At 42.9% G+C, this 12,852-nt stretch overlaps 1 protein-coding gene across 1 annotated transcript; it reads right to left on the bottom strand.

The window, feature by feature from the left end:
* Positions 1-736: 736 nt before the first annotated feature.
* On the bottom strand, positions 737-7,518 carry LOC122740766 (myelin-oligodendrocyte glycoprotein-like). The gene is made up of 5 exons (XM_043983476.1): positions 7,431-7,518; positions 6,714-7,055; positions 2,694-2,810; positions 1,862-2,024; positions 737-1,083 (listed from the first exon to the last, which is right to left on the bottom strand). The coding sequence occupies exons 1-5, from the start codon at positions 7,516-7,518 to the stop codon at positions 1,026-1,028; spliced, it is 768 nt and encodes a 255-aa protein (XP_043839411.1). The 3' UTR covers positions 737-1,025.
* Positions 7,519-12,852: the final 5,334 nt, after the last annotated feature.

The following is a 12,852-nucleotide window of genomic DNA, read 5'->3' as shown; positions in this document are numbered from 1 at the left end:
CCCACTGGTTGTAGCCGTTGCCATGGCGCTGGCACCTCACGTCATCACCACTCGCCGACGCCTACATGGGCCTGGCAAAATTATAACGATTGGAAGCCTATTGAGGGCAGTCATGTGACTGTCAGAGCAGCCATCCCATTGGCTGGGGCTGTGTGGGTTTTTTTATGGGATTGGGGAAGGAAAATTGGGCATTCTAGCTGGATGCTGGAAGGCGAAAGGAATTCTGCTGTGTATTCTCAGCTGATTCCTGGGGGGAGGTATCTTTTCAAGTTGTATAATTTCCCTCTCCCCATTTTATTTCCTTTCCCTTGATCCTACTGCTCCTGTTTTTTTTTTTTTAAGTCCGTTCTTGTTAAAATAAATCCTGTTCTGTTTTGAGGGAGGCTACTGGTTTCCTTCCTTGCCCCAATATTGCGGCAAGCTGCTTAGCTAACTCTCCCCAATTAAAAATTGGTCTCCACACTTACATGAACTCATACAAAGTGAAATGAGCAGAACCAGAAGAACAGTATACATAGTAACAGCAATATTGTATGATGATCAGCTGTCAATGACTTTGCTATTCTCAGAAATACAATGATTCAAGACAGTTCTGAAGGATTTATGATGAAAAATGCTATCTACACACAAAGACATAACTGATAGAGTCTGAATGAAAATTGTCAACCAGGCAAAGCCCACCTCTAACATTCAGAGGAGTTAAATGCAGAATGTTTTTATTAGAAAATTAGACACTAGTGCCAAGGCAAAGTATAAGGAAGCCCCCAGCTTAGGAGAGGCAGGGTCAATTTATGTTTGAAATCCACAAAGAGGAGGTTGGGGGTGCGGGTAGGATTGAGAGTGAACAGTCTTTTCCAGGAAAAGGTGAACAGTCTTTTCCACAAAAGCAGGGTGTATTGCAGAAATAGTTGATCACAAGGTTGATTTAAGGCAGTTTGAAGTTCTCAGTCCAACAAAGTAACCAGCAAACACCAGCAAAAGTGTCTGGGAGTGAGCAAGACTTTTGACTCACTCTAGGTTCCTGTTTACCTCTTTTCAGCAAACAGGCTTTCTATGTATCCAAGGCATCTTCCTGGTAAGGTACTTCATAGAAAACAGACAGGTTAGTCTCAGGAGAATTTTCACAAAATCAATACATACTCTTAAAAACATTTTTCTTGGTTGTTTTGCTATGTATTTCCTTTCACAACATGATTAATATGTTTTATATATTTAATGTATTTTGCCTGACTGCAAAAATAGATGAGGATTGGGAAAAGATCATTAGATTTCTCAAATGAAGGATCATTGGTAACTTTAGAAAAAGTTATGTTAGTTAAATCATAAAGTCAGAAGCCAGATTGTAGAGTTAAGAAAAGAATGAATGGAAAAGATATGGAGGAACCTCTAGTAGATGACTTTCTGAAGGATTTTAGTCAAAAAGGAAGGAAATACATGGAACTAATAGAGATAGATAAATCAAATAATGGTTTTTTGAGGATAGCGGAGGCAGGAGAGTGTTTGTAAGCTATAGGGAAGCAGAAGTCAGAGAGCAGAGGAAGAAAAGGGGCCTAATGAAAAGTAGAGGCAAATAGAATGGGAAGAAAAGAGGGAAAGTGTTTTCTCTTTGACTTCCCAAACTGTCCTCCTCCCAGCCCAGTCTGAGGCAGTTCCACTGACTTCTTCAGTTCATATCATACTCCAAAGGCTCCCACTGAACACACTGAGTCTCCCCTTTCCTTTTATCTTCTTCCACTGCTGTATCATCCCCAACACTCAACTCAGCATTAATGTCCCTCACTATTAGCTTGTCCCTCACCAGCTGGCTGCAAGGATAACCCTCCCTGTCAAGGAGTCCAATGCAGACTCTGCCTGAAATTACCTTATTGTCAGCTTTGGGACTGGTTCAGTGCTGTGATGCTGCCTTTGATCCCTGATGTATAACATTGGCAGTACCATGGAAATGATCTTTATAACTACCAGCAAAAGGTATGCTGCCTCAAATTTCCAGTCTTTAGAAGGTGATGTTTCATCTTGTTGAAACCCTGCATAGGAGAAAGGACCCATGAGCTGATGTTGATGGGAAACAGGATATCCCTTCCCAGCTCTTCTGGGGAAGAAGGGCTGAGACTATCTATTTCAGGTCCCTTGGAAGCCCCATGCCCTCTGAACCCTTTGCATCCACCTCCCTGGCCTCCAAGCCTGCCTTTATGAACCACACCCTGTTTTAGTTAATTCCTACTCAGAAGGGTCCCAGGTCTCTATACTTTAGGTAAGGACATAGAAGAGGTTAGGAAAAAGATCAAAGTTACATAGGAACTAACTATACTTGGGGCTCAAGTCTTTGTGGAGACCAAGGGACTTGGGTCAATTTTTTTTAAAAGAGTGAGAGAAAATTCAGGGTCTGGGCTGCAAAGAAAATGAAATATAGGGTACACTCAGAAGGATAGCTGCACATGGATTGGGCAATAGAAATGGGTCAGGGTAGGGCAGACATTGAGGCCAACTAAGGGGTCAGGGCAGTATATAGAATGAAGGGTATAAAGGTGAGAAATGCTACAGGTTGGGGGCAGAACAACAAACACAGATCAAAGCTATACAGGCCCAGGAGGAGTAAGGACTGAACCAAGACAGGCTGCTTAGGGACTGCACAATTGGAGTTCTATTATCATCCCCTGATTCCATCAAATTGTTGCCCACCCCTCCCTTCTTACCTCTGCATTTGTGCTTCAGCCACGTATAAAAAATAGCTATTTGTATTTCAAGTGAGTAAGTCAGAGCCAGGATCCCAGTAATCCCTCTCATCCAGGGAAATGACCTGCAAGAATGGACTGAAAGAAGCCCCAAACCCTGAGAAGATGACTGTGATACTGACTTCTCTGCTTCCCCCTCCCCATAGCAAGCTTCAAGTACAACTTAGTCCCTCACATGGATATAGCATCCTGAGCAGCTGAGCCCCACATAGGGGAATAGATAAAACGTGGTCCCTGTGGCACATGAAATTGAACATCATATGTGTGTGTATGCCCTCCAAAATTCCTATTCCTTAATTAAAAAAAAACCCCTTATTTCAATTAAAACTTTCTAGGTTCTTGTTCTTTAATTAACTCACAAAATTTCTTTCATTTTAGACCTTTTTTACTCTCCTATTCCTTCAGTCTTTTGGCACTTAGTAAGATCTGGGTCCCTCTCAGGAACACTTCATTCCTTGAATGTCCTTTTCAATATTGATTGTACTTTCTTTCCTATTCCCCAACACACTGGTCCTTGAGAGGAAGTCAGAATACTATTTACTCCCATTGCCACTTCCAGACTATCCCTCTGTTGCCATCACTCAATAATTCTTTCTTCCGTTGAGGCTTACTCTATCTAAATACACAACCCAATCCATTGACAGTTTCCTATTGCCCTCTAGATCATTTAATCTCCTTTACTCCTCTCAAGAATATTATCATTCTTCCAGTCACACAGATTGAAGACTGTAGTATAATTTTTGGCCCCTTACTCTCCCTTAACTCATATTTGTAATCAGTTGCCAGATCTTGTTAACTCTATTTCCACATGTCTCTTACATTATTAATCTCCTTCTCTGCTCATATGTTCACCTTCCAATACAGGTCTTTGTCAATTCTTGCCTGGATTATTACAATAGTCTCTCAATTGGTCTCCTTGCTTCAAGGGCACCCTCTATTCAATCCACCCTCCACCCAGATGCCAAAGTAATTTTGCTAAAGCACAGGCTGTGTCTTTCTTCTGTACAACAACTCCCAGAGACTCCTTATTCCCTCTAGTGTCAAATATAAACTCTTTTGTTTGGCATCAAACCCCTTCACAACATGGCTTCACCTTTAGAGCCCTATTCTATATGACTCCTCTTTAAACCCTTTAAGGTCTAGTTATAGTCACCTTCCTGCTGTTCTACCCAATCCATTTCCAACTCTATGCCTTTGTACAGTCTGTCACTTTTGCCTGAAATTCCCTCTCTCCTAAACTTTACTTCTTAGAAACCTTAGTTTTTTTTTCAAACAGTAGCCTAACTACCACCTTCCACATATCACCTTTCCAGATCATTTCAAATAGATGCTGGTATCTTCTCTCCTTAATTATCTTGTACTTATTTGTCTAGGCTTATAGATGAATTTTCTGTCAATGATAGAATGTAAACTCCTTGAGGGAAAAGATTTTCCCCCTTTTCTCTAAGTACTTAGTTCATTGCCTGACATACAGTTGGTATTTAATAAATGCTAGGTTGTGCAGTGGTTACAGCAGCAGGCCTAGATTCAGGAAAACCTGAGTTCATAGCAGGCATCTGACACTTATTAATTCCTTGACCCTGTGCAAGTGACAACCCTGTTTGCCTCAGTTTCCTCATCTGTAAAATGAGTTGAAGAAGGAAATGGCAAACCACTTCAGTATCTTTGCCAAAAAACCCCAAATGGGATCATGAAGAGTTAGACACTAGAGAAATGACTAAACAACAACTCTTATTTCTTGATTGATTGCTTCAAGTATGCTAAATTCCAACCACACTATACTAGTCTCTGTCTTTCCTCCTCATCCTATCTTTTCTCCTTTCCTTGTTTCACTCTCATGGCAAAAATGTCTTTACCCACCTCCCCGTCCAGATCAGTCCATTCTTTCTTCAGAACCCATCTCAGGGGCCATCTCCTCACTGAAACCCTTCTTGACCTCTCCCTATCACTAGGTAAAAGTGATTTCTCCTTTTTTATTGTCTTGATCTCCCTTTGTACTTATGATTCACTGTCACAGAAACTGTCATGAAGTTAAGTACAAGTTATCCATTTAACAAGGTCAAGTACCAAGTTATCAAAACTTCAATTCCTTTCTTTAGCTCAAACTGCAAACCAAAGGATACAATCAACTCTTTAAAATGCTGGTTAATCTAAACTTTTTTTGATTAGCTTTAGAAAGTCAAAGATAATTCTTATTCAATCTCTTACTTTTCCTATCCTACACAGGAGCAGGGTTTGGGACTGAAGGAGAAAGAGAAAATGGTTTTCTGTAATCCCATAAATCATAGTACATGATTTGCACAAAGAAAATTGACCAACAAATGATAAATGAATGGTTGGGGAAGAAAGGCCATGGATGGACAGGACTGGCCCCTCTCAGAGACCCCCAAGTAAATATATAGTGGGAGTTGGGATGAGGGAGAAATTCATGTAGTCACATGACAACAAAGGTAGTTGCTGAGAGCAGGATTCTAAAGATGGACAGTTAATAGCATGGAATATAGAGAATTTGGGGGTTGGGGGGTGCGAGGAATTCTCTAGGTCAAGTGACCAGGGACTGAGAAAAAACCAGGCTTCCAAGATTCTGGATTCCACAATCCTCCTTTCCTCCCAGACCAGAAATGCCTGATGTAACAGATAGGAAGCCATTGCCCCAGTTTCTCCTCATAATTACCTCGGTATCCCAGGATGCACGAAAAATAAAAGAAAAATATCACGCTACAACCCACAAGGGCCCAAATGTATGAAGATGGGAAATTACTTGATTCAAATTCTGTACCTAGAACACAAGTGTAGATAAGTATCAGGACCAAATTAATAATGAAGATTCTTCCAGCACCTTCCCTCTCTATCTCTCACCCATTGACACCCATTGAACAGAAGGCAGGGCCATAACTGTGGCTTAATTCTGGGTCCCTCTGGCCCCTGTTGCTCCCTGCCCCAGCTTTGCATCCCATAGCAGACATCCCTCCCCCTTCCACCAATAACATTACCATGCCCATATCCCCTTTCTCTATCCTGATCTTAGGCCACGTCATCCAGGCTTTCTGTGTGTTTGTCTGCCATGACTTACGGGAGTCAGAGTCTTGGGAAAAGAGTTAGGATAGAAAACGGGATGGGAGAGAGGAAAGGCCAAAGAACGGTGTCCCTTCTTCTACAGTCCTCCCTTCTCTGTTCTGATTTTTCTTCCATCTCACTTCCCTTCTCCTTTACCTTTTGCTTAGCAATGCTCCCTGTGGAGTTTGTTTGGAATTTCACTTTGTATTACCAGATCCTTAGCTTGTCATGCTCCCTCTATCCCATGCCCCAAGCCTATTAAGTCTCAGCACTTTGGCAAGGAAAGAACTTGCAGATTCCCAGAGAACAACTGGAGAATAATCTGAGAGAATTCAGGGGAGGACGACCAGGAATGCCCTTGAGATCATGTAATAAGACAGATCTAGTGAAGTTTAGCATCCTCATTCTGCTAGGTTAGTGATTATCATAGCTTGGAGAAGAGAAGTCTTATCCAGGGCATGACAGTTGTCTACAGATTTGAAGAATCATGCTTTAAAAAAGGGATTTGTCTTGTTCTGATTGTCCCTCTGGGCTGAAAGCTGCAGAGAGGATGATAAAAGCTTGATGTCAGCAGAAACTTCTTAATGACCACAACTATCCAAGGAGACAGCAGGACTTGTCACCAAGAATCTTTGAGCAAAGGCTAGAAGCTTTATCAAATTCAAAAAATATTCATTTAGCATCTTCCCTATGCAAGGCACAAAGCTAGGGGCCAAAGATACAATTCAAATGAAAATAGGTACCTGGTGGGCAGGTAAAAAGAGATTTCTTATTCAGAGAGATGTTGGGGTAGATTACATTTGAGTTCCCTTCCAACTAGGATATCCTGTGATTATGTTAATAACAGAGCTGGGAAGACAGTCTCTCCTCCCACCTCCCCCAACCATGTGTACAACATTTCCAGTCCAAGTCCCAGCTCTTCACCTAAGACCTTCAGCTCCATGTCAGCTTCCTCTTGGTGAAACCCATTCGAAAGAAGACACATGTACCTTCCTGAATCCAAGTATCTCACATCCCATATCTTCAGGGTGACATTCCCACTTGTGATAGCATCTCTCTTCAGCTCTGTCCTCCCTTGGTAATTAGGGGCCTGGTCTCCAAACTGATCCTCCCCATCTCGATAGACATGTACCACATGAGTGGAATGGAACCAGACCACCTCCATGTGTTGAGCACTCTGAGATGGGGACAGGTAACATGATAATTCTGCCACTCCCCCAAGTGAGGCCTGGATGGGTTCTGCAGGTCCAATCACTGAGAACTTTCCTGTTAAATTAGGCAAAGAAAAGTACAGCAGAAGATGGAAGGATATACAAGGTTTATGCAAGAAGATGATGAAGGGCAGAACCCTAAAATGAGACTGGAAATGGGAAAATAAGGAAAATGGGGAGTAAGGGAAGATGGGGAAAACGTTAAGGAAGCAACTAAAGAGTGGACAATATATCATGACAATGAGAATACCACAGCAGAGAAAAAACATAAGAGTTTGAGAAACTCTCCAGAAGAGACTAGAATATTGTTAGGGAATGATTTGGGAGAACAAGTGTACTAGGTTGGTATAGAATTTCCATATTCCCAACCTTCAGTGTTTAAAACCCCAGTCCTAGCCCCTGAGAAGTAGAAAGAAACAGATACACTTACCTGAGGCCAGTGTTGGCTTCTTGAGGATGATGATAAAGGTAATCACATAATTGGAGAGAAAGGAAGCTGAGGGACAGAGAATCTCCATCACACCTGGGAGAGGACAAAGGAAAGGGGAAGGTATTGGTGATTGATGTGGGTTTGGGCATAGGATGATAAATAACCATGACAGAGAGAGTGTCGGCAGTGTCTGTGACAAGAAAACAGGAAGCTAATGGCTAATTGTGATAAGTATTTCTAACAGGGACAAACACTGTTAATTATAAGAACATGGGATATCATTGGCTATGACTAGGAGACAGGGCATCAGCAGCTACTAAAAGGACATAGGACTGGGCAGCTAGGTGGCACAGTGGATAAAGCACTGGCCCTGGATTCAGAAGGACCTGAGTTCAAATCCAGCCTTAGACACTTGAAACTTACTAGCTGTATGACTCTGGGCAAGTCACTTAATACTCGTTGCCTTGCAAAAAAAAAAAAAAAAAAAAGACATAGGATCTGAATGCTTACCACCTTAGGGATGGGGGAAAGGAGTGAGGGAAGGAGGGACAGAATTTGGAACACAAAAATTTAAATAAAAATGTTTATTAAAAATGAAAGGGGTACACTAAAAAAAAAGTTTGTGAAGATGGTGGAGAAAAGACATTAACAACACAGAGCTCCTGATACAATTACCCCCAAAACAGCAATAAAAGAACCCCTGTAGCAGAAAAACCCACAAAAATATGGGTTGAGATTATTTTCCAGCCATAGACAGATTAAAGGGAGCCGTGTTGGGCTGCCAATGAAGTCCAACCCTGTGATCATGCCTACAGAGACCCCAGGTTAGCTGCACCAGAGGAACTTAACCCCCAAGCCTCTGAATCAGCTGCAGCACCAGCATCTTCTGGAACTGAGCTTGTGGTCAGGTGAGAGGGCTGAACAGCTGGCTGGGGGATGGGGGGTAAGTGCAGGGCTGTCAGTGGGACCTAGGGAGGAATTTGGCTGTCCCATTCCAGCAGGGAACCAGGAAGAAATCCTGAGCAGCAGGAGGCCCAGATGGGGGAGGGGTGCAGGCTCATCAAAGCTAAGAACCACACAACAGAAAGCTTTGCTGGTTGGTTATTTTAGTAAGTTGGTTTGAGGTTATCTTTGGACCAGAGGACAGGCCAGGTGAGAGAAAAATCTGCCCTCCCTCAAACCAAAACACCTGGGACCTTTTCAAGCTGGAGACAGTTGTGTAGCCTAGAAGTATGGTGCCCCAGTGGTGAGTTAAAAGTCAAGTAAAAGACAGCAAGATGAGGAAGCAAAGAAAGTTGAGAACTATAGAAAGTTTCTTCAGTCACAAGATCAAGGTGCACCCTCAGAAGAGGATAACAACTGTTAGGCTAGAAAGGTGTCTGATTGTGTAGGACAATTGAGTGTCAGAAAAAAGTTGTAGACATTTTGGTCCCTAGTCAATAGATCACCCAGGGGTCACCTAGCCCACTGGAGGTCACAAGTTTGGTGGAACTAGGAAATACAATATGAGCAGCTGAAAATTCATACTTACACCATCACTGAAAAGGAACCATCCAGCATTGCTTGGATACTTCTGAGAATGAGAGAATCTCCTACCTCTAGGGGCAGCCCATTTCACCTTTGGATATCTCTTATTGTGAGGAAATGGTTTCCTTTCCTTGGTTGAGCTGAAATCTGCCTCTGCCAGTTTTCCCATTGCTCCTAGTTCTGACCCTTGTGGCCAAGCATATCTTCCCATTTCTTTCCTACATGTGTGTTCTTCAAATATTTGGGGATAACCAACACCTCCGCCCTCACCCTAACCCAAGTTTCCTTTTCACCAGGTAAAATTTAATTCAACTCAATAAATATTTTTCACATTCATTCACATTTAACAAGTATTTATTTGGTGCTTATTATTTGGCTGGCACCGTGTAAGCATAGTGGGATTACAAATACAAAGAGAAAGAAAAATAATTCTTGCCTTCAGAGAGCTCCCATTACGTTTGTTACTACTTATTCCATTTAAGGTCTCACATGGAAATATTTGCAAGGTGCTATGCTGGCCTGGGGTTAGTAAGACTGAACACTCGGAGTCCTGAGTTTCTGTGCTCTTCACTAACCCAGACTGAATGATTTTCAGCTTACCAATGGCCTTCCTGAAATTTAGTACCCAGAACTAAAGATGTTACTGTAGACATTGAGCCAGACAGATTACAATGATCAAATCCCTTCCTATCCTCTGAGCACAATGCATCTCAAGGCAGTCAGATTTTATTCCAATCACTATCTTGTGCCCTCTATTCCATGCAATCCTTTCTAGCTACTTTATCCCCCCAATTTTGTAATATTCAGGGCACTTCCTCTAGTTTACCCTATTCATATCCCTCATCTTCTCTCCTCTACTGCATTCATTCCTCCTCATTCAACTCACCCTGATTGTGGCAGCCTGTGATGATCTGCTCCACCTTTGCTCCCTTAGTCTTCATCCAGCACATGAGAACCAGGATGGCTGGAAGAGCTGCTCAGGCTCAGAAACTATGCAAACCATGAATACTGACTGATCCCTGACATTATGGCAGACCCTGTGCCCTCCCCAGGGTCCAGCCATCCAGAAAGAGGAGGAGCCAGTGTGAGATGTGGGTGGTTGGAGAATGGGGGTAGAGAAAGAATCAGGCTAAGGATAGAAGCCAAACTTACCTCCTAACCTGTGCTGACCTGAGCTGACTTGTGGCTGCTGATCTGTGTGCTGATTCTTTTGCTGAGTGTCTTCACTCTGCAGGAGGATTTCTCCTGGATGCCATCTAGGATAGGAGTTACTCATGGTATGGAAAGCAAATCTCTTCTCCACTGATTCACTTCTTTCTCCTCTACCCACTCCCCATTATCTCCTCCTTTTCCCAGGCAAGGCATGAGCATACATGTTTGTTATCAAAAAGAGAGATTCCCCTAGAGCTGGGTTCTATCCAGCTCCCACTCCACCTTGTGAAACCTGTTCCACACCTCATGTGGTGTCAGCATGATGTAACCCAAACCATCCCTACCCCCACCCCAACACACAAACTCCTTCCAGGCCTTATATCCTGTCACTGCCCCTCTCCATTGTCATATCTGTGTTTAGGAGATGTGCCATAAGCTATGAGTTCTTTTCTTTATATCCCTAACCCTTAGCAGTGTTCCTGGAACATATTAGATGCTTAATAGTTTTATTAGATAAATTTAATAAATTAAATGGGTTAATAAATATTAGATGCTTAATAAATTCTGAACTTAACTAGACTTAAACTCCACACATAACCCTCTCTCCACTATAACATGATGCCTTTCAAACTTAGAGTGGATTTCACAAAAGTATTATATAGACTATTCCTGTGTCAAGTGAGGACTCTCCTTTATTTTGGTCTAGAACTATGATTTCATCTGTTTAGGGAATGACTAGTGTGGAAACTTCATCTGCTAATTCAATTACCTTAGAAAGTGGCTTGGGGCAGCGAGAGGTTAAATGACTTTTCCATGGTCACATAGCTGGTATATGTGAGAGGCAAGACTTTCTGAGCCCAAGGCTGGCCTCCTGGCCACTACATCATGCTGCCTCTTAGGTCTTTTATTATTGCATATTCATGTGTTACTCTTAGAGGCAAGACTCTTACACTAGTCTATTAACTCTCTTAGTTTCAGGTTTAATATTGAGACAAAATGAGGCACTTGCAAGTTACTGAATATTTACCACTACACATTTAAAAAACATTTGCCCTAACATATCAAGGACATGCAATAAGGACACAGTGGCACTTGGTTCCTCTGCATGCAGTCCCCTTGTCTCTTCCAGAAATGCATCTGATCATTCAGTGGTCAGGATATGGTGACTCATGTAGTCCAGGCACCTACAAAGTCTGAGAGTATGAGAGGTGCTGATTACACATGGCTGGGGTCTTTTGTGCCTCAGGACCAGGAAGCTGTATCAGGGAAGCTAGAGTTAATCAGAATTTGTGGAGGGGAGGAAGCTAGATCTGGAAGTTGGGGAAGCTGCATCAGGAAACTGCTAGCCCTATCACACTTACAGAGGAATGACTGGGACCTAAAATCAAACATGAAAGGGCTGGAGCATGAGCAAGAAGGCACAACAAAAGGACACAACCAGAGCTGTTGGTGTAAGATAATATTTTCTGGTTCTAAGGTAAACAAAGAAGGAAGGGGAAAGGGTGTCAGCAATGATTCTTAGGAGAGACACACTCAACTCCACTGCGTTCTTTCCCATTCCTCTAAGTCAGCAGATCACAGGCATATTCACAGGAGGGTAGCTCCCTGAGCTGCCAAAAATCATGAGGTTTGAGGTGGAGCCAAGATAGTGGAGGAAAGGCAGTAACTTCTCAGAGCTCCCCACACAATCACACCAAAAACCTCCAAATAAAGCCATCAGAAAATTCTTGGAGCAGCGGAACCCACAAAAGGATGGGGTGAGATCATTTTCCAGCCAAAGATGGCTTAGAAGGTCTTCAGGAAAGGTCTGCTACACTCAGGTGAGAGTGGAGCTCAGCCCTGTGGCTGTGCTGACACAGACTCAGCCCCAGGCAGGCTACACTAGAGAAAGAGACCTCTGGAGCCTCTGAATTCGCTGCAGTGGCAGCTACTTCTAGAATTCAACTTATGGTCTGGTGAGAGGGTCGAGTAGTTGGCCAAGGGGGGGGGATTACAGGAGTCTCTGCAGGCACTGAGGCAGTACTTGGTTGTCTTGCCCATGCTGGGAACCAGGAAGCATTCTTGAGTGGCAGGGCCAGTTGGGGGAGGGGCATAAACTCACCTGCAGCTTTCAACCACAGTGAAACAGAATTTTGTATCCCAGTTAAAGACCAAGTAGGCCTGGGGCTACTTGCAGACCAGAGCACAGGCCAGGCAAGTAGAGAACCTGACTCTCCTTAAATTATACCACCTGGGACCCCCTGAACCTTGGGACAATGTGTCCTGGAGGTAGTGCTCCCCTTTAAGACAGAGTTAAAAGTCAAGAAAGAGGCTGGAAAAATGAACAGACAGAAAAAGATGCTGACCCTAGAAAATTTTTTGGTGACAAGGAAGATCAAAATACACCCTCAGAAGAAGATAACAAAGCCAAAGGTCCTACATTCAAAGCTTCCAAGAAAAATATGAATTGGTCTCAGGCCATAGAAGTGCTCAAAAAGGACTTTGAAGATAAAGTAAGAGAGGTAGACAAAAGTCATGAGACTTATGGGAATACTCTTACCTAGGTGATTTGGGGAGTTTGTTTCCCTTTTCTGATATCACAGGTAGAGAAATGCTAGGCATAACCTAAAAGTATGACTGACTGAAACCATAGGTACTGGGGTGTACTCAGCCCTCTCTGTTCTGTACTAAGTGTGTGGTTGACTTAGGTTTGGTCCTGTGCAGTGTGGCCTCTGGTGAGATGAGGCTCCCTTTTTTTTTCATG

Source organism: Dromiciops gliroides, chromosome 1, assembly GCF_019393635.1.
Source record: "Dromiciops gliroides isolate mDroGli1 chromosome 1, mDroGli1.pri, whole genome shotgun sequence".
NCBI lineage: Eukaryota > Metazoa > Chordata > Mammalia > Microbiotheria > Microbiotheriidae > Dromiciops > Dromiciops gliroides.
This window is presented reverse-complemented; position numbering and strand designations above follow the sequence as displayed.

What these genes read in the sequence shown, in the direction of transcription:
- LOC122740766 (XM_043983476.1), bottom strand. Translation starts at nt 7,518, where the DNA reads ATGGAGATTCTCTGTCCCTCAGCTTCCTTTCTCTCCAATTATGTGATT. An exon ending in GAAGCCAACACTGGCCTCAG is followed by an intron (nt 7,056 to 7,430) that starts GTAAGTGTATCT and finishes CTAATTTAACAG; the next exon opens with GAAAGTTCTCAGTGATTGGA. An exon ending in GCTGAAGCACAAATGCAGAG is followed by an intron (nt 2,025 to 2,693) that starts GTAAGAAGGGAG and finishes TCTCCTATGCAG; the next exon opens with GGTTTCAACAAGATGAAACA.